General features: G+C 44.9%; 1 protein-coding gene across 2 annotated transcripts in view; it reads right to left on the bottom strand.

The window, feature by feature from the left end:
* HDAC1 (histone deacetylase 1) overlaps positions 1 to 22,080 on the bottom strand; it is a 34,277-nt gene that overhangs the window by 1,796 nt on the left and 10,401 nt on the right. For both annotated transcript variants that reach the window (XM_026516791.4, XM_057305300.1), the window contains exons 3-11: positions 11,322 to 11,439; positions 5,864 to 5,938; positions 4,152 to 4,290; positions 3,551 to 3,692; positions 2,455 to 2,547; positions 1,151 to 1,259; positions 928 to 1,068; positions 309 to 417; positions 84 to 214 (exon numbers count right to left, since the gene is read on the bottom strand). In XM_026516791.4, coding sequence (XP_026372576.1) covers positions 84 to 214; positions 309 to 417; positions 928 to 1,068; positions 1,151 to 1,259; positions 2,455 to 2,547; positions 3,551 to 3,692; positions 4,152 to 4,290; positions 5,864 to 5,938; positions 11,322 to 11,439 — 1,057 coding nt within the window. The remainder of the gene's footprint in view (positions 1 to 83; positions 215 to 308; positions 418 to 927; positions 1,069 to 1,150; positions 1,260 to 2,454; positions 2,548 to 3,550; positions 3,693 to 4,151; positions 4,291 to 5,863; positions 5,939 to 11,321; positions 11,440 to 22,080) is intronic.

Genomic DNA, 22,080 nt, shown 5'->3' with positions numbered 1-22,080 from the left:
GGAATGTGGAACCAAGAACAGTGGTGGGAAGTCAGAGCTAACTACTGAATGGGAAGGTACTGGCCCTTGGGTCTGGGTCTTACTCGAGATACGCTTGTCAGGGTCTTCTTCGTCCTCGTCGCCACTCTCCTCTGGAATGGCATCCTCAGGAATCACCTGCATTTGGACCCCAGGTGCGTGGGGCAGCATTCTCAGGTTCTCAAACAGTCGCTGTCTATGGCCAATGGTAGAGAGGGTGGCTGGGCTCTGGTTAGGGACAAACCAGAGCCTGGAATGTTCAGTCAGGGGGCGTCTGGGGATATACTCACTTGATCTTCTCCAGGTATTCATTGGTATTCTGGTTGGTCATATTGGAAGGACTGATGTGAAGTTTGAAATCTGGCCCAAAGTATTCGAAGTAGTCGTTGTACGGAAGCTCTAATTGGGGCAGGAGATAAGAGTCAAGAGACCTGGCTACCACGGGACCCTGAGAAAAGCATCTGTAGGTTTATCTAGAACTGTCAGCCCAACCATCTAACAAGAGTACTTGGGTACTTACAGGGTTTCAGTCTTTTTAACGCCATTCTCCAGTGTATACACACACACACACAATGAGAAGGCACAAGCCCCTGGTTAGAAAAATTTAGGCAATGCTCATTGGGAGCACCTCCTCGCTGACTACCCCAGTTCCCCTACGGAGGAGAAATTCCAAAGCTATAAATAACCACTGATAATTTTGTCTAGACCAGAAGCGGGAAGGAGAGAGGACGGGGTCAAAAAAGGACTCAGGAAACACTGAAGTTCTGACAATCACGAGAGTACAGGCAGGAGAATCAATGACTAGTATCAGAAGAGGAGAGGCCACACGGCCAACGGGAAAGGGCTCGTGAACTTGAGGACACATCCGCTCCAGCTCTGCCCAGCCCCACCTGGCCCTGGAGCTATTACCATTCGGGATCTCCGTGTCCAGGGCCACAGCCGTTTCGTACGTCCAGCAGCGGGCCACGTTACGGATGGTGTAGCCGCCTCCGCCCAGCATCAGCATAGGCAGGTTGAAGCTCTTCACAAACTCCACACACTTGGCATGCCCTTCGGTGGGAGAAAGGGGTGCTGGGTTACAGGAACACCCAGCGGGACCCTGCCCACCCATCCCTAGGCTACACGGTCTCACCTTTGATGGTCAGATTGAAGCAACCTAACCGATCCCCAGACAGGGAGTCAGAGCCACACTGTAAGACAACCGCACTGGGCTGGAACATCTCCATCACTTTAGATATGACCTAAAAGGACACATCCTGGTCACCACTGGCTTTAAGAAAAGTTATGTGATGTTTGGGGCTGCAAAGGGTGGGTGCAGTACTTCTGTTCCCTATCATTTACTCCTACCTTTCCACTCTTCCTCATGCTGGGTGGTCAAGAGGGAACATCGGTCTGGGGTTCTTGTTTCCCTCCTTGGGATTTCAGTTCTCCCATTTGAAAGGCTCTCCAAGATCCTTCTAGCTCTAGTAACGCTGAACCTAGAAGAGCCTCCTCAACTTTCCCTCAATCTTTCCCTTCCTTACTTCTCTGCCCAAGCTCCAGTGCCACTCCTCCTGACCCTTGGCTGCATCTGCCCGACACCTTCGGTCCCACAGACTTTGAGCCTCATATTGTGAGGGAGCGCTCACTTTTGTCTTTCTCTTGCTGACGGGATTTTGACGTTAGCCTAGGACAAAGCCCACACCTTGGGCTTCACTGTCAGCCTTACTACAAGGCATACGGCAGGCACTTGACTACTTCAACTTATTAGTCTAATACTCCAGTAATGGTTCCTTGTGGCCTGCAGGCAGAGATTCAACTCCTCAGCTTGGCATTCAAGGCTCCCTTTGAAATACTGACCCCAACATACGTGCCCTACCATATCCTTCAACAGTCCTCCCACCCATCATACTGGCCTACACACAGCTACGTACTGGCACCTCTGTGCTTCTGCTGGTGCTGTTCCCCCTGCCGAATGCCACCCCCAGCCCTCCAGCCTCCATCTCCGTCTTCACATGGGCAACTCTGCATTTTTCAGAGTCCAGCTCAAATATCACCACCTCTATGAAATCATCTCTGACTGCTCTCTCCCCAGCCCAGGCAGTGGTTTGTCTCCCACTGTTCTGTTCATCCTGCAAAAGCAGTAATGACCACACACTGCTGTGTATGCGCCTGCCTCCCGCAATGTAGACTGTGAGGTCTTCAAGGGCATGATTCATGTCTCACATATTCTGGTATCCAACAGAGGGCCTGACCCACAGAAGGCATCAATAAATATTTGGATGAATTTCGTTCCTCTAGCTGACCACACAGCATACAATCCAGGGTCAAAACACATCTCATTGCCCGAACAGCTTCTCATGGGGGGAGAGGCCCCTGAGGTATGCTGGGGGTACTTTGCTACCCCTCCCTTAGACCAAGCCTGACTGCAGTCCAGGTGGTGGATAGGCCACTTACCGGCTTGAAAATGGCCTCATAGGACTCGTCATCGATCCCATCTCGGAGCGGGTAGTTAACAGCGTAATACTTGCCTTTGCCAGCCCCAATGTCCTAATCAAGAGGGACATTAAAGTAAAACTGAAAGATGAAACTAGGAAGAAGTTCAAGGATGGGGGCTGGAAGGCTCAGGACAGAAGCAGTGGTTCTAAGAGAGACAAGAGGGGCCCAGAGCTGAGCCAGGGACAGAACAGAAGCATCTTGGTTAATACCAACCCCTTCATGGGCAAGTCTAGCTCACAACTCTGGACACCCCACTGAGCCTGTGCCCAGGCTGAGAACTGTTTATGGAGTCGGAGATGGACCATCCCATGCCACAGCACGAGACCTCTGAGCCGGGCTGGGCCAGAGACAATACCCACCCTGGGACAACCGCTTCTTCCCCGGAGAAGGTGGAAGAGTTCTTTAAAATTAGAAATGCCCACGTATTCTAATGCTTGCCACAGCAAACAAATGAATCAATGCCACTTTTTCACCAGAGGGCTACCGCATGGCAAAGGGCCGGTTTCATATTCATGCTAATAGAAACAGATACAACGGTTCAGTGAGTTAGCTTCCGAGGACTCTTATCCTGAGGTCTACTGATGGGCTTCCATAAGGGGAGGTGTCTTTAATTAACTATTCAGTATCACATACAAAAGATTTCCTATACTTTCCTGGGGACAGAGTCCATAGCTTTCAGGGGATCAAAGGGGAAGGTTATGAACCCTTGAGATGGTCCATAAGGTCCCAGTTCCTAGCCCATGGGAAAGAACCTGATATTTCTAACCTAAAATTCAAGTCGTATGGGACACCTGAGTAGTATAATGTAACTTAGCTATGGCCAAGAGGGACCTGTCATGAGTCATGCGACCCCTATCCCTCCCAACCCCTCAGGCCCCATCACTCCCTTCCTCCAGAATAAGGGAGGGAAGGAGACCAGGGCAGGAACCCTAGGCTGGGGGTATGGCTTTCCGAACGGCAGAAGAGGCAGGAAGTGGTTTCTGGTGACATGAGATAGGAGAGTTAGAGCTGGCAGCTGAGGGTGAGCTGGTAGGCCCCTGAAGGGAGTTCTCACCCGTAGGTCCCCAGTTCCTGGGAAGTACTCTCCGTATTTATGAAAGGACACAGTCATGACCCGGTCTGTGGTATAGAAGGCCTCTTCCACGCCATCGCCGTGGTGAATATCAATGTCAATATACAGCACCCTCTGGTGATACCTAGGATCAGAAGGGGGTCAGGGGTCTGGGGGCTCTCTGGGAATGGGACGCGCCAAGGGCGCCAGGTCCCAGCTTACCGGGCTGGCTGCCTCCCTCAGGTATCTCTAAGCACCAGAGACGTGGAAACTGGCTGAAGGAAGGTGGAAGAGCGCCAGGGTGTCTCCAGAGGCCTGACCAAGCCGACCAAGTCCGATCTTCCTACTCTACAGCCAGGGTCAACTCCAGCCACACAGGGACACTCTGGAGGCAGGATCTGAGCAGCGCCTGCCCCTGATCTTGCCGTGGGCTCAGATCAAACCAAGACCCCGTCAAGGAGAGGATGGCCAGAGACACTCACTGAACACATCCTAGCCAGCACACCGCTAGGAAAAGCAAACTAGGGAGGCAAGCCCAGGGGGACAGGGAAGTGGGAACCTGGCCTAAGGTGCTCCTCCAAGAGACAAGGCCAGGCAGGCATACTTTAGCAGCTCCAGGATGGCCAAGACGATATCATTGACGTAACAGAAGCCAGATGCCTCAGACTTCTTTGCGTGGTGCAGGCCCCCGGCCCAATTCACGGCGATGTCCGTCTGCTGCTTATTCAGTTTCACAGCACTCGCTGGGTGTGGGAGAATGAACATAAGACTGTTAGCAAGCTGTTCTCCCCTTTTCCCCAAGAAGCCCAGGAAACCCAGTGAGAAGTGGGACCTATTCAACAACTGGACTGTACGATTCACAGGCCAGTCCTCTCCCTCCCTCCCTCCCTCCCTATTCCAACAGGGAGTAAATATGACACTGGCTACTCTACGTAACTTTTTCCAAACTGAGGGTGGAAACCCACCAGTAAGCCTTAAAACTGGTTTAGTGGGTCATGATTAGTGTGTGTGTATTAAACAAAACCAACTAGGATAAAATAACAGTAAAGGTAACTGCTCTTCTGTGAAACTGGCTTCAGAGCGAGAACGTGTGTGCACAACCTCGACTGCAAGTGTAAACGTATTTCTTACTGGGGCTCATGGTCAAAAAATGGTGAAAATACTACAGGTATTAGAAGCTCAAAGTACAAACAGGCCACAGAGATGAGAGAAACGTACGCCTGTGTATTCAGTGTGTCTGCGGCAGTGTGACTTTAACGGCAATCAGAACATGGAACAAACCAAGTGATCCAACAAGAGGGGACGGACTATATCAACCGAAGTTGGTCCATAATATGGAATAATTATGTAGCCACTAGAAATCATGCTATAGACTACTAGAGCTAAAGAAATTTTAAAGATTTACTAAGTAAAAGCTGCAGACACAAAACTATGCATGTGACACATTTTTTGTAAAATATAGATGTATATTTTATATCCAGATATATACACACAGAAAAAAGAATGGATGCACAAACACCAAAATGGTAATAACGATTATTCGTGGACAGCGTGATAGTGAGCAATGTTCTCCCATGCACATCTTTGTTTTCTGAGATTATACTGGGAGCCAGGGGAAAGGGGAGAGGATAGAAAACAATGATCATAGGAAAATAAATATTTGTTAAGAAAGGGTTTAGGGGCGCCTGGGTGGCATAGCGGTTAAGCGTCTGCCTTTGGCTCAGGGCGTGATCCCAGCATTATGGGATCGAGCCCCACGTCAGGCTCCTCCGCTATGAGCCTGCTTCTTCCTCTCCCACTCCCCCTGCTTGTGTTCCCTCTCTCGCCGGCTGTCTCTCTGTCGAATAAATAAATAAAATCTTTAAAAAAAAAAAAAAAAGAAAGAAAGGGTTTAGAGTAATCGTAGAGGTAATCTAGAAGTTAATAATGGAAGTGGGAGATATGTGGAGAGTCTGACCTCTAAAGGTAATTACTATGGTCTTTTGTAAGACACAGATGATGACACTTCCCATTTTTATAGCACTCTGCAGTTTGCAAATTGCTTCTATGTACAGCGTCTCCACAACCCCACAAGGTCTGCAGGGAGTTCCAGTATATAAGATCTCTTGGTAGGAGAGGACAGTCAAGGACACCTGTCAGTACCATGTCAGAGACTGAACCTGGGCTGGGACCGAACCAGAATGATATTTTAAAGGTAAAAACCCACAGGACCATTTTACAGGGTCCCAGATCAGCCCTACTGGGATAGTGGCCTAAAAGGCAGACCTCACTAGTTAAACCCAGCACAGCCCGTGAGGAGGGAGGCATATTGCTTACCCACAGAGCCCCCAGTAGATAACTGACAGAATTCAAACAGGCCATCAAATACTGGACAGTCCTCACCGACGTTGACTTAAAAGACATAAGAGAAAGGTTAGTTTCCACAATTCCTTTAGTTTTTGTTGACATATTTATGACCCTATGGGTGCAGGGGCTGGAATACAGAGTTTGGATTCAGAAGGCCTGGGTTCTAGTCCAAGCTCTCCTTACTGGTTTTGTGATTGGGTCAAATCATTTAACTTTTCAGAGCTTTGGCTCATTACCTTTAACTAGCAATCATGATATCCACCTCACCTAAACGTTGAGAAGATTAACAGAAATCTTACATGGGGAAGAATATAGCAAGTAAATACTCAGAAAATGTTGGCTCTTTCCTTGAGGGAGAAAAACTGAGCTGCTTTTTCCCGGGTTTGTTCCAGGGCTCACTCCAGCTGACCGACAAGGCAGGGAAGAACTGAGACCTGTCTAACTATCATCTGAACGCTTCACGATGGGCCAGACGCTGTGCTAAAGGCTTTAAAGTTCCTTATGTCCTTTATCCTCACATAACCTTCTAACCTTCTGAGACAGGACTTGGTCGTCTTTTATAAATGGGAAACCTGCTCAGAGAGGTGAACTGCTAGTAAAGAGCAGAGGCGACATTTAAGCATTGGTCTGCCTGCCCTAAAAGCCCATGAAAATATACTCCAGCCTTCTCTCCAATCATTTCACATACAATCTCATCTGGTCCTTGTCACAACCCCATGAGTTGGACAAGACACATCAACCCCACTGTCCATAGGAACAAACAGATCCGGAGAATTAAGTGACCTGCCCACAGTTATATAAGCAGGCAGCGGCAGAGCCCGAATCAGAGTCCAGGTGTCTCGACTCCCACAGTCCAGTGCTCTTTCTACTACACCTACAAGTGACAACTGGAGTCAAGTTATTTCAGGCCTAAAAGGGGCAAAAGTACAAACTAACACGTAATGAGGAAACACATGCAAACAGTGATGCAAATGAACAGAGAGGCAGGAAGGGAAGCACACCTGAGGGCTGCCGAGTCACAGAGCTAGAGAGGAACCGTAGGGCTCCAAGTCTCCTCTCCCAGAAAAGGAAACTACCAGGGGCGCCTGGATGGCTCAGTCAGTTGAGTGTCCTACTCTTGGTTTCGGCTCAGGGTCATGAGATTGGGCTCCTTGTGCAGCAAGGAGGCTGTTTGAGACTCTCTCTCTCTCCCTCCCCTCACACTCCCAGGCTCTTTCTCGCTCTCAAATAAAATCTTTAAAAAAAGGGGGGGGGGAACTACTGAGACATGAATGATACACAGGAAATGAGAGGCAAGGGCTATTCCTTGCCCCAGCCTCCCTACTGCACCTGTTGCTATCAGCTGGGGTTCCCCAAGCAGAGCAGCGAGGAGCCCTAGGAGGAGGACGGTGGCAGAGCGCAGCTCAGACTGTGGTAACCTGAGAGACAGCTGAAGCTCAGAGTTTACAATAACCACACACGTTACCAACCCTGGCGCTGCCCTAAACTTGGAGGGTGTCCTACTAAGACAAGCGCTCTGAGGAAGTGTGGCCTGCATAAGGGGGTGAGCAGTACTAGGTGGCTCTCACCCCCACTGCCTGGGTAAACACTGGGAGGCTGTGTCAATAAGAACTTTGGTCCCTAGGGCCAGGCTCTTTATCCATTGGCAACCAATTGCCCCCTCCGGCTGCTTCCTCCTTCACTGGATTTGGCCTGCCTAGGTTTCCAGAGATTTGCTTATACTCCCACTTGGGATGTGGAGCCACCATGGGAGAAATGGTTGTTTTATTTATTTTTTATTTTTATTATTATTTTTAAGTAAGCTCTATACCCAATGGGAGGCTGGAACTTACGACCCCAAGACAGAGTCACATGCTCTACTGACTGAGCCAGCCAGGTGCCCCAAGAAATGGTTGTTTTAGATAGGAGAAAAAAATATTTTTCTTCAGGCCCCAAACCAACATGTGGCTCAAATGGCCAGCCCATTATTCCCAGTTCAACAAGCTGTGTGACTGGAGATTTTGGAAAGGGGGGAAATGGGAGTGTAGACCCTCGCTTGGGCTAATGTACGAAACGAGGGAGGGTTTCCCTCTTCCCACTACAAATATGTTTCTTATTCTTAGGCTGGCGTTAGACTGAAGGGAGCAATACTGGGTGAGAGATGGGAGAGCGGAAGGAGATGGGGAAGGCAGTAGAAAGCCCACTGCAGAAAGAGATGCCTGGGATTAACAGGGACATCACAGCACTGTGGTGCTGTAATGGGGGGTGAGGGTAGGAGAGACAGCATGTGTGATCAAGGGGAGGTGCCGGGGGGGCTTCAACTATATCGGTACTGTTTTCTTAGAAAGAAAGGCTGGTAGTGGGTACTTGAATGTTCATTCTATTACTTTTTATACTTCTGTGTGTGTGTCTGAAATATTTTACATGCAATGTATTTAAAAATACTCCAGAATTAGGAAACGAGTTCCATTCTCCATTCTACCACTACTTTGCTGGATGACCCTGGGAGAGTCACTTGACCTCAGTTTATATAATCTATAAAATGGACGACAATGTCTCCAAATTTTGCCACCATAATTCTCCTTTATCATTTTCCCACCATGTTTCACATTCTGATAAACAATCTGGCAAAAAAACAAAACAATTGCATTTATTGATGTTCGAACCCATTTTGTTTATTATTATTATTTCTAAGAAGGCCTGAGCCCAACAGGCCACGAGTTCCCTGGCAAGGAAAGGCTGGCTGACAGGGGACCGACTGCAAATGGGCAGATCAAGTCAGGTTGTCAGGGAGTCTACTGTACAGCATGGCCCCATTTTAACTAATTAAAATATTAGGTCAGAACTTCTGATCAGGGTTCTCAAAGTCTCAAAATGACCATAAAACATTCATTACATTCTAGCCAAGAGCAAGGAAGCCTAACTTACTTAGTCTTAGTACACGTATAACTTCCTAGGTTAGGTGTTGGTAAATATAAAAAAAGAGCTCAGCTCTCACATCCCTGTTGTTGTCTCTGTAGATACCCCTGGTTATACAGCACTTCACTAAGTGACATCTTCCTATGAATCAAGTCAGGAAGGTGCCTGAAAGTCCTTAGAGAGCCTCACCCTTCCTAACCCATCTTCAGTGAGAGAAAATCCCAGACCTAATTTTTTAATGCACAACCTTAGAATGCTAGTTTCAAGAAAATTGGAGCAAACTGGGAGCCAGACCTAAACCTGGGCATTCCTCAGAGCGTAGTATTTTATGCCTGCCTTGACAGATTTGAAAATAATGAAAGCTGGGATGCCTGGGTGGCTCAGTCAGTTAAGCGTCCGCCTTCGGGTCAGATTCTGATCCCAGGGTCCTGGGATCAAGTCCTGCATCGGGCTTCTTGCTCAGTGGGGAGCTGGCTTCTTCCTCTGCCTCTGCCCCTCCCCTTGCTTGTGCGCACTCTCTCTCTCTCTCATTCTCTGACAAATAAATAAAATCTTTAAAAAAAAGAATGAAAGTAATATGTCATCATAGCAAAAGTTACTATTCATTGACAGTCAGTGCTATCTCCCTTATCCCCCCAACTTCCACTATGAAATAGGCACTATTATCTTCCTTTATTTTTTTTAAAGATTGTATTTATTTGAGAGAGAGTAAGAGAGAAAGCATGCACGAGGAAGGGGGCAGAGGGAGAGAAAGAAAGACAAGCAGACTCCCTGCTGAGTAGGGAGCTCGATGCGGGGCTCGATCCCAGGACCCTGGGATCATGACCTGAGCTGAAGGCAGACACTTAACTGACTGAGCCACCCAGGCACCCCTCTCTTCCTTTTAAAGAAGAGAAAACAGGGGTGCCTGGGTGGTGCAGTCAATTAAGCACCCGACTCTTGGTTTCGGCTCAGGTCATGATCTCAGGGTTGTGAGATCAAGCCCTGCATCTGGCTCCAGGCTCTGGGCTCCATACTCAGTAGCAGAGTCTGCTTGAGATTCTCTTTCCCTCTTCCTTTGCCCCTCCCCCTTGCACAAGCACTCTCTCTAAAATAAATAAATAAATCTTTAAAACTAAAGAAAGAAAGAAGACAAAACAAGGCTTAGAAAGGCTAAGGACTTGCTTAAGAACACACAGCAGCTAAGTGGCAGACCGAAGGGCTTCAAACCAAGACATCAAAGTTCATTTTCTTGCTTCAACACCAAGCTGCTTCTCTAATGAGAATCCTCTCTGCTGACAGTGGAGCCTATCACTGGCCTAAAAAGGTTATGAGAAGCCCTAAAGCCATCTAGAGCAAAGGAAGGAATTTGTCTCATCCTGGAAGCAAATAAGATCTTCAATTCAGGGGCGCCTGGGTGGCACAGCGGTTAAGCGTCTGCCTTCGGCTCAGGGCATGATTCCGGAGTTCTGGGATCGAGCCCCACATCAGGCTCTTCCACTATGAGCCTGCTTCTTCCTCTCCCACTCCCCCTGCTTGTGTTCCCTCTCTCTCTGGCTGTCTCTATCTCTGTCAAATAAATAAATAAAAAATCTTAAAAAAAAAAAAAAAAAGATCTTCAATTCAAAGAGCAAATACTGCACTTCGAGGGGGCAACAGCTCCTGGAGGTGTAGGTGGTAAAGAAGCCTGATGCTTTAAAAAAGGTCTCTGTGGTTCTGTAATCATTATAACTACACGATTATTGCAACAAATAAACTTTCTGCCCTGGGAATCAGACTACCTTGTGGCCAGCAGCAACAAGGACCACAGCTTTGCTGATATTTCCAAATAAGCTGTTATGAGCTAATCAAAACGTCTTCTGGACAATGTTGTTTCATTGTTTTATTATATGAGATATTAGGTACTGAGAGACAGTTTCTAAAAGAACACAAGGGAGAAGTCAGATATGATAGTTTTTCTCCCAAATTTCAACACATTTTCTCCCACAGCTGAAAAAATGCCCATGATTCCTACAAACCCAGTGTGGCTTCTGAGATGCCACCTGTTCTGAGGTCTAAGTCTCAGGAAGCAGGAGCAGCATCACCTCAACTCAAAGATCACATCGTCTAGAGTCTATTCTAAGCGGCCACCTGATTCTCGGTTAATACTCACAAAGTGAGAGCAGTTCTACTTGTGAAGGACGACATCCAGTCCATTTTACAAAAGAAAAAATCTAAGGGAAAGTGACTTGCCTGGTCAGCTGAGAGTCAGAGCTGGGGCTTGCATTTCCCATGCCCCTCTCCCAGGTCAGTGCTTTTTCCACTCCAACATTTACAGTTCCCTTGGCATAGTGCTGTGAACCTAACTAGACAAAGATCAGACTCTATTCCTTATCATCAAGATACAAGGAAAACTACACTTGAGAAAAAAGCAGCCCTTCGGCATCCTTGAAAGGCAGGGGAAATCAGGCGTCGGTGGAATGGGAGAAACTAGGGAAGGCAGAGTGGACCTCTGCAGTTCAAAGGCAGACCACCGGGGGCCCGGAGTAAGGAGGGAACAGAATGGACTTACATCTCTGCATCTGCTTGCTGTACTCGGACATGTTATCTGGGCGGATGGAGCGCAGGAATTTAATGTAGTCGTCGCTGTGGTACTTGGTCATCTCCTCAGCATTGGCTTTGTGCGGGCGCTAGAGGGCAGAGGGGAGAAAGGACGCGTTAGTCCCGACCGCGGCCAGCCGCCACTCAGTATCTGCCCAGCACTGAACTAGGTGCTGTAAAGATTGAAAAGCAATTGCTGCGTAGATTAAGGCTCCAGAAACTTCTGATCTCATTAGGCACAGAAGATTATCAAAGGAGAGTCAGTATCAGGAGACCCCGACTGCAACCCTGGCTCTACTGCTCAGGCAAGGCTATCTAGTGAGCCTCAATTTTCTCATTTCCTAAATGGGGGTAACTTCCACCTCACAGGGATCGTGAGAACTGCACGAGATGTTAAATCTCCTTGTACACTGTGAAGCGCTTTACCAACTCTTACTTCTTTTTAATATTAAGTATAACGATATATAGTTATGAGCCACATGGCTCCAAGAGTTTGAGAAAAAGCGGTGACTAACAATAATTGAAACAGGAAATGTTTTATAAATCATCATCACACCAACGATTCTGATCATACCCTCCCCACTGAAGCTTCCTTGACGTGGTAATTTCCGGATTCTCCTAACATTCTGATTCATCTTTCCCTCTTTTTAAAAATTCTCTTCTCGGGGCGCCTGGGTGGCACAGCGGTTAAGCGTCTGCCTTCGGCTCAGGGCATGATCCCGGCGTTATGGGATCGAGCCCCACGTCAGGCTCCTCTGCTATGAGCCTGCTTCTTCCTCTCCCACTCCCCCTGCTTGTGTTCCCTCTCTCGCTGGCTGTCTCTATCTCTGTCGAATGAATAAATAAATAAAATCTTAAAAAAAAAAAAAAATAAAAAAATAAAAATTCTCTTCTCGGGACGCCTGGTGGCTCAGTTGGTTAAGCGTCTGCCTTCGGCTCGGATCATAATCCCGGGGTCCTGGGAAGAAGCCCGGTACTGGGCTCCCTGCTCTGCAAGGGGCCTGCTTCTCCCTCTCCCTCTGCCTGATGCTCTCCCTGCTTATGCTCTCTCTCTGTCAAATACATAAATAAAATCTTTTAAAAAAAAATGAGCCTTTCTCACCATTTCAAATTAAAAAAAAAAAAAAAAGCTTCTGCCTTCAGCTCAGGTCATGATCTTAGGGTCCTGGGATCGCATCAGGCTCTGTGCTCAGCTGGGAGTCTGTTTCTCTGTTGCCCTCGGCCCCACCCCCTTCTCGTGCTCACTCTTTCTCAAATAAATAAATAAATAAATAAAATCTTAAAAAAAAAAAAAGAATTAAAAAAACCTGTCTTCTCTTCCTCTCATCCCTTAAAGGTAGGTCTCCTTCTAAGATGACCCTCTGTTTTTCTAGCTACCAATACCTTCCCAGTTTATAAAGCATTTTCAATACACACCTAACATCGTTTACCCTGAGCCAGGCACTGTATGCTATTTTGTGATCCTTACAACAACCTCTTAAAACTCTGTACTGTTAGTACCCTCACTTTGCCCACGGGGAGGTTAAGTAATTTGCACAAGGCTGCACAGCTGGTAAACCGGACTAGGAACCCAGAGGTCTGGCTGCAGGCACTAGTTGACTCTTGTTTCATCCTCACTTAATGTAAGGAGGTAAACCGGACTAGGAACCCAGAGGTCTGGCTGCAGGCACTAGTTGACTCTTGTTTCATCCTCACTTAATGTAAGGAGGAACGTAAGACTAAAAGATGGAGACTGTTTTATATAACACACCCATAGTGAAAGAAGAAAACTTGTCTCCAAATACTAAGTTGTTTTTACTATATAAAAACATATTAAAAACCCTTTACCCTCATGGCAATGTTGCGGACGGAGCTTTGACTACCCCTTCTACATAGATACCTGCCCAGACTCACTCCATCTTGATTTCTGCTCTGAGCTCCAGATTCACAATTCCAACAGCTTCTCAGCCAGCTCTACCTGTGAATCCTAACGGCACTTCAAATTCAACTGGATCTAACAATTCATAGAGAGCCCAGAGACATTCAAATTTAACTTCACTTCCAGACTTCTCTTTTACTATTTTAGTTAATGACACCAACATCCACTCAGGCTGAGAAACTAAGTGTAATACTTAACTCCGTCCTTTCTTGACTTCCATTTCAATCCACTGCCAATCCCCTTCATTATACCTCCTTCATAATCTTGACTGCATCCACCGCCTTATTTCTCCTACGCTCTTCTTTCCCAGGGTTCCCATCCTCACCACCATCCACCAATTGCTCAAGACAAGCCACCCTGAATTCTGCTCTCCTGATCTACTACATTCAACAAAGACAAAGCCCATCTCAAAAGCTGCCTCTTTGACGAAGTAAAAGCAAATCTTGCTCTAAGAACCTATCTTCATCCCAGGCCACAAAGTTCCAAAAAATATGACCTCACAGTCAAAAATCACAAAACATGCAGGGGCGCCTGGGTAGCTCGGTAGGTTAAGCGTCTGCCTTCCGCTCAGCTCAAGATCTCAGGGTCCTGGGATGGAGCTCAGCGGGGAGTCTGCTTGCTCCTCTCCCTCTCCTGCTACCCTTCCCCTCTGCTTGTGTTTCTCTCTCCCCCCTCTCTCAAAAAAGTAAATAAAATCATTTTAAAAAATCACAAAACATGCAAGGAAACAAAGCACTAAGAGTCAGAGCTCACAGAAACAACGAATAGCAGAAAGAGATTTAGAGACCTTGGATATATGTTTAAATTTAAAAAAAAACTGCATTACATTTCTATATACCAGTAAACAATCAACATATAAAATTTTTAAAAGATACAGTTCATGAGAGCATTAAAAAGAGATACTTGGGGAAAAAAATCTAAGCAACGATGTGCATGACTTTTACGGAGAAATTTATAAAATTTTAGACTGACAGCCAAAATCTCAACAACCCATCAACGGCTGAATGGATAAACTGCAGTATAGTCTACAGTAAAATACTATACAGCAATTAATATGAACAAACTACAAGAAACAGATACCGTATAATTCCACTAATATCAAGTTTCGCAAAACTGAACTATATTGTATTAGGGATGTATATTTAGGTAATTAAATTATGATGAAGAGGAGCAATTAATAGAAAAATCAGGATTCTGGTTACCTCCGCACCAAGAGAAGCAGCTGTGATCAGGAAGGGGCATAGGCAGAGTTCTACTTCTTGCACTTGCTGGTGTTTACAAGCATGTTTACTGTTTATCAATTTGCTAAATTGCACATATGTTTTATACACTTTACTGTACATGTATTATATTTTACAATAAAGAAGCTAAAAGAAGCCTTTGTAGAAGACATTTAAAAAGACTGAATTAGGGGTGCGTAGGTGTCTCCGCTGGTTGATCCCGGGGTCCTGGAGTCGAGCTCCACCACAGGCTCCCTGCTCAGCGGGGAGTCTGCTTCTCCCTCTGCCTCCATCTCCCCCCACTCAAATGAATAAATTAAATCTTTAAAAAATAAAAAATAAAGACTCAATTAAAAAAATAAATAAAGGGGCGCCTGGGTGGCACAGCGGTTATGTGTCTGCCTTCGGCTCAGGGTGTGATGCTGGAGTTATGGGATCGAGCCCCACATCAGGCTCCTCCACTATGAGCCTGCTTCTTCCTCTCCCACTCCTCCTGCTTGTGTTCCCTCTCTCGCTGGCTGTCTCTATCTCTGTCGAATAAATAAATAAAATCTTTAAAATAAATAAATAAATAAATAAATAGTCCTAAATAAATGGAGATATTGACATGTTCATGGACTCAAAGACTCAACAGTCTCAAAATACCAATTCTCCCTAAAATGCTATAAAGATTCAATAAAATTACAAACAAAATCCCAGCAGATTTGTTTGTAGTAATTGATGAGTGAGTTCTAAAATTTATATAGAAGTACAAAGGGCAAATAGCAAGTCACTTTTTTTTTTTTAAGAACAAAGTGGGAGGGGGGTCTGCCTTCGGCTCAGGGCGTGATCCCGGCGTTCTGGGATCGAGCCCCACATCAGGGTCCTCCGCTAGGAGCCTGCTTCTTCCTCTCCCACTCCCCCTGCTTGTGTTCTCTCTCTCACTGGCTGTCTCTCTCTGTCAAATAAATAAATAAATAAATAAATAAATCTTAAAAAAAAAAAAAAAAAAAAGAACAAAGTGGGAGGACTTGTGTTACTAGATATTAAGACCTACTGAAGAGCCATTATTAGGCCACTGGGTATTGGCATATGGGTCAATAAGCAGACCAAGTCAACAGCACACAGAGCCCAGAAACAGACCCACACACAGTGCCTGGCACAAAGCAGGTGTTTTAAGTATTTGTGGAATGAATGAATATGGACATCTCATACATAAAAGAGCTGGCACTTAGATCAGTGGGGAAACAACACACTTTTCAGTAAATCAGCTGCAATATGGGAGAAAAATTTCAGTGGATTTCTACCTCAAACCATATTAAAAAATCAATTATAGATGCTGTAAATACATATATGTGAAGGGAAACCTATAAAGCTCTTTTTTTTTTTTAATTTTTTAAGTGAGCTCTCTGCCCAACATGAGGCTTGACCTCATGACCCCGAGACCAAGGGCCACATGCTCTACTGATGGAGTCAGCCAGGGGGCCCCCTATAAAGCTTTTAAAAGATGAACTCAGGGGGGCGCCTGGGTGGCACATCAGTTAAGCGTCTGCCTTCGGCTCAGGGCGTGATCCCGGCGTTGTGGGATCGAGCCCCACATCAGGCTCCTCCGCTAGGAGCCTGCTTCTTCCTCTCCCACTCCCCCTGCTTGTGTTCCCTCTCTCGCTGGCTGTCTCTATCTCTGTCGAATAAATAAATAAAATCTTTAAAAAAAAAAAAAAAGATGAACTCAGGAGAATAACCTCAAGACTTGGGAAGGATTTTCTTTTCTTTTTTTTCTTTCGTTTTGTTTTGTTTTAAGTGATCTCCACATCCAACGTGGGGCTCAAACTCACAATCTGGAGACAAAGAGTTGCAGGCTCTTCCAACTAAGCTAGCCAGGTGCCCCAAGGGAAGGATTTCTTAAGACACAAAAGCCCTTATAAAGGAAACAATTAATAAATATGACTATTAAAATCAAGAATTTCTGTTCATTAAAGATACATTAGAGTGAAAAGACAAAACCAGAATAAAAGATATTTAGAGCAGGGCGCCTGGGTGGTGCAGCTGGTTAAGCGTCTGACTCTTGGTTTTGGCTCAGGTAGTGATCTCAGGGTCGTGGGATCCAGACCCACATCAGGCTCCATACTCAGCGCGGATTCTGCTTAAAGATTCTCTCTCTCTCCCTCTGCTCCTCCCTGCCGTGTACTCTCTCTCTAAAATAAATAATCTTCTTTTTTTAAATAAATAATCTTAAAAAAAAAAAGATATTTAGAGCAATACACTGATACTGGACTATTTTTACTAAAATAAAAAACTACAGGGGCGCCTAGGTGTCTCAGTCGTTAAGCGTCTGCCTTCGGCTAAGGGCGTGATCCCAGGAACCTGGGATCGAGGCCCGCATCAGGCTCCCTGCTCTACTGGGAGCCTGCTTCTTCCTCTCCCACTCCCCTTGTTTTTGTTCCATCTCTCACTGGCTGTCTCTCTCTCTCTGTCAAATAAATAAATAAAATCTTTAAAAAATAAAAAATAAAATAAAACAAAATAAAGAACTACAAATTGGTAGGGAAAAGAAAGTTAAACAACCCAAAAAAGGAAAATGGGCAAAAGAAAAGACATTTCACAGTAGAGGACATACAAACAGTTAATAAACATACAATGAGACACTCATTCTCACTGGTCATTAGCAAAATGCAAATCAAGACCACAATGACATACTATTTATACTCATTTGGTCAGCAAAATTAAAAGTCCAATTCCAAGTACAGGAAAGGATATGAATCAAGGTATCGCTCTTTTTTTTTTTTTTAAGATTTTATTTTAAGCAATCTCCACATTCAACATGGGGTTTGAACTCATAACCCCAAGAGCAAGAGCTGCACAACTCCACCAACTGAGCCGGCCAGGTGCCCCTCAAGGTATCACTTACACACTGCAGTGGGAGTATAAATTCATTTGACCACAATGCAAAGCAACGTGACATGTAATGTTCACATACCCTACAGTCCAGCAGTTCTAGTACTAGAAAAACAGCCAAAAGAAAGTTTTTAAAAAAATTTTTAAAAGATTTTATTTATTTGACAGAGAGAAAGGCAGCGAGAGAGGGAACACAAGCAGGAGGAGTGGGAGAGGAAGAAGCAGGCTTCCCGCTGAGCAGGGAGCCTGATGTGGGGCTCGATCCCAGAACGCTCGGATCATGACCTGAGCTGAAGGCAGACACTTAACGACTGAGCCACCCAGGCGCCCCCAAAAGAAACTTTTGCATGCATGCACCAAGAGACACATACAAGAATACTCAAGCAATTAAGATCATAGGAGAAGGGATAAATTGAAGTATAATGACAATAAAATATTATTCGACAGAGAAAAATGGGAGAACAATAGCTATATGCAGAAAGGTAGATGGATTTTACTAACACAATATTATGTGATAAAAGCAAGTCACGGGGGCACCTGGCTGGCTCAGCTTGAAGAGCATGCAACTTTTTTTTTTTTTTTTAAAGATTTTACTTATTTATCTGAGAGACAGAGAGGATGGGTGGGGGTGAGGGGCAAAGGACAAGGGACAGGGGAAGCAGACTCCCCACTGAGCGTAGAGCCTGATGCAGGGCTCGATCCCAGGACACTGGGTTCATGACCCAAGCTGAAGTCAGACCCTTAACTGACTGAGCCACCCAGGTGTCCCGGAAGAGCATGCAACTTTTGGTCACGGGATCGTGAGTTCGAGCCCTACGTTGGATGTGGAGATTACTAAAAATAAATAAATAAACTTTAAAAAAGGAAAGGGGGTGCCTGGGTGGCTTTTTTAAAAAGTTCAAAAACAGGAGAATAATTACTATATATTGTTTGGGCATATACACACAGGATAAACATTTTTTAAAAAGCAAGAGAATAATAAACACAAAATTTAGAAGAGTGATTAGGGTGTAGGAATATGGATGTCCACAGCACCATTAAAATATTTAATAAATGAATAAACAAACAATAAAATACATATCTTAAAAAGAAGATAAAAAATGGAACTTCTTTTGATGCTTATGAGCCAAAGATAATGTTTATTCTAATTCCGTGTATCTAAGGTCCAATTAAAACAAAAACAGGCAATCTGGGGCGCCTGGGTGGCACAGTGGTTAAGCGTCTGCCTTCGGCTCAGGGCGTGATCCCAGCATTCTGGGATCGAGCCCCACATCAGGCTCCTCCGCTAGGAGCCTGCTTCTTTCTCTCCCACTCCCCCTGCTTGTGTTCCCTCTCTCGCCGGCTGTCTCTCTCTCTGTTGAATAAATAAATAAAATCTTAAAAAAAAAAAAAACAAAAAAACAGGCAATCAAATAGGAAAACGGGTAAAAGGCTTGAAAAGGGACTTTAATAAGGAAACTTGAATGGCCAATAAACATACAAAAAGATTCTCAATCTCCCTTGGAATCAAGGAAATACAAATCAAAACAACAGTAAAATATCATTTCATGCCAAGCTAAACTGAAAAAAAAAATTAAATATGACAAAATCAAGTGTTGGCAAGGACTTAGAACAACTGCAACTCTTCTACATTGCTGGCAACTGGACACCATTCTGAAACTAATAAGGGTAAATATGTGCATACATCCTGTAGTATATTCTTTCAATGAAACAGTGAAAATAAATCCAGCTCTGTGCATCAACGTGTATGACTTTTCAGGAACATGTTGAGCAAAAAAGGCAAGTCACATAATAAATACTGTATGACTCCATTTACATAACACTCAAACATGTGAAACTAGACATGTATTGTCTAAGAATTCATAGTGGTAAAATTATCTTTAAAAAGCAAGGAAATAATAAGCCCCAAACACAGGGCAGAGGTTAACTCTGGGGAAGAGAGCAGATAGGATCAGGAAGGACTACAGGGGCTTTAGCAGTCATAGCAATGTTTGTTTTCTTAACTAGGTTGTATTAATTGTATTGTGATTCTTTATACCTTCCACATATTTTATAAAAATTCTTTCATATCTACTCAATATTTTATAAAAACATTTTTTAAAAAAAGCACAAAAGAACAGAAGGCGATGAATAAGAAGCCTGGGAATATACAAAATTAGCATCCAAGGCAAGGAAGAGAGCAGAATTGTTGATTATGTAAATAGGAAGGTTCCTGGATGAAAAATGAGGATATAGATTCTGGGAGAGATTAATTAGATGTGTGGAGGCAGAATTGGGGGAGGGACTAACTGTGTGAAAGACTTCAACATGTCCTCTTCAGGTATAGAGGTAGAACAGAGCAACTTCTTTTTTTTAAGATTTTATTTTTAAGTAATCTCTGCATCCAACATAGGGCTCAAACTTACAACCTCAAGATCAAGAGTCACATGCTCTACCAACTGAGCCCGCCAGATACCCCAGAATACAGCAACTTCTGTAAGAAGTCTAAGGAGCTTCTTCCAGGACTGACTCTGAAAAGCCATCAATTTCAGGACAGATATTAAAATGGCCATCTGTGCTTTGGGGAAGGAATACTAGGATCACAGCCCAGAGAAAGGAGAAGATATAGAAGGGATGAATGCACAGAAACCCTGCTGGGGGAGAGGATCAAAGGTTCATACTCAGTGGAGAAGCAGGGCCAGAGAAGAAAACAGATCACATTAAACAGAGCAAGTCTAGAGATTTAAGAAAGAGATTATACTGGAATTTTGCTTTAGAAGTTTACAATGATACCTACAGATGAAGAAATTTCCAATAAGGTATTATTATCTCTATGACAGCCACTGTGAGATGCTTCCCAAAGAGCAATTCTCTCCCTTCTTGTTAGCAGATCTCAATTTGGTTGGGTGTTAATGTACTCAGCCAAAGGAATAAAATGTGATTAGGCTAAGCCAATTGCTGGTGAATGGCCTAAGGATGGCAAATGACCCAATGAGATTTAAGGGGGAATCTGCTGGGAAACTTCTGGTAAGGGTTTTTCTCTTTAATAAAAAAGGGAGCGTGGGGTAGGGATAGTGGAGAATGATCCATTTGCCTCCGGTTCCCTTCTTCTTTGTATTCTATTGTACGAACACATGATACTTGGAGCTGAGACAGCTATCAAGGGATTTCAAGGCAAAAAACAAAAGGATAAAATCAAATAAGCTGGGGTGCCTGGGTGGCTAAGTCAGTTAAGTGTCCAGCTCTTGATTTCGGCTCAGGTCATGATCTCAAGGGTCACAAGATTGGACTTGCGTTGGGTTCCACACTACTCAGGGCATCCGCTTGAGATTCTCTGTCTCCCTCTCCCTTTGCCTCCCCCTGCTCTTTCTAAAATAAATAAAATACATCTTTAAAAAAAAAAAATCAATAAGCTAAGGATGGCTGAGCAGGAGGACAGAATAAGCCTGGGTCCCTCATGACATTACCAAAAATTCCTGAGACAGTCTACTTCTAGGCTTCTTATTAAAATATTGCTTGGGGGGGCACCTGGGTGGCTCAGTTGGTTAAGTGTCTGACTCCTGATCTGAGCTAAGGTCTGGACCTAAGGGTTGTGAATTCAAGCCCCACGTTGGGCTCCACACTGGGCATGGAGCCTACTTAAAAATATACATATATTGCTTAGGAAGAGGGAATAGCACAAATGGACACATAAAGACTCTGGAACCAGAGAGATCTGGATTGGAGTCTTAGCTCATCTGTTAATAGCTATGTGACTTTGAACACGTTAATTATCCTCTCTGACCTTGTTTTCTCATCCATAAATTAGGGTTGCTATAAGGATTACATGAAATAACAGGTAGCCCTGGCCTCCCACCTAAGCAATCTTCAATAAATGTTAGTTTATTTTTCCTCTCACCTGAAGATAGGATCCATTTTTTAATATCTCAATATCACTCATGGAGGTTAACATAGTCCCTGGGGTATGACAAGTATTCAACAAAAATCTACTGAATGAAAGAAAGAAAGAGGGCTTAAGGTGACTTTGAAGATGAGTAAAATACGACTGGGCAGAGTAAATAATCCTCTCAGTCAGGATAGTGTGGAAAGAGGCAAAATCTGATCTGGCTGACTTAGAGGATTCTGAGAGGGGAGTGGCAGGGAAGGAGGCAGGCTGGGGCCAGATTAGCATGGTAGAGATGTGTACAAGGCAGCTCTGGAAGGTCTTGGTGCTCGCTATTCCGCATTCAGGTATCCTCTCTATATCTAAATGCTTAGTCTGCTCCCTAGAGTCCCTCAACACCTCTGTCTTGCTATCTTTTACGTTTTTCATTCCCAGACGCCTTTCACGCCTGAAAAAGCTCTCTGGTCCCAATGTCTGTCTGCTCCTCTACCTCCCCTCCTTGCTTCCCCAGCTGCCTCCAGTGGCCCTAGGGACATAACAGGGCCATCTGAGACAGAAGACTCATCTCCTTTCAGTCTCTGGAATGGTGAGGAAGGATACTGCTGTTGCTAGGTTACTTAAGCTGCCCGCACAGGCTTTAACCACAGAATCTTAGGCTCTAACCATAAGGCAACATGCGACCCCAGCCCTTCTTTATTTTCTCATTTGGACCTTTGCAACAGCCTCCTAACTAGCTTCCTGCTTCTAAAACGCATGCCTGGGGGCCCTGACTGGCTCAGTTGGTGCAGCATGCGACTTGATCTTGGGGTTGTGAGTTTTAGCCCCGCACTAGTGTACAGATTACTTCTCCCTCTCC

Source organism: Ursus arctos, unplaced genomic scaffold (genome assembly GCF_023065955.2).
Source record: "Ursus arctos isolate Adak ecotype North America unplaced genomic scaffold, UrsArc2.0 scaffold_32, whole genome shotgun sequence".
Lineage (NCBI taxonomy): Eukaryota > Metazoa > Chordata > Mammalia > Carnivora > Ursidae > Ursus > Ursus arctos.
This window is presented reverse-complemented; position numbering and strand designations above follow the sequence as displayed.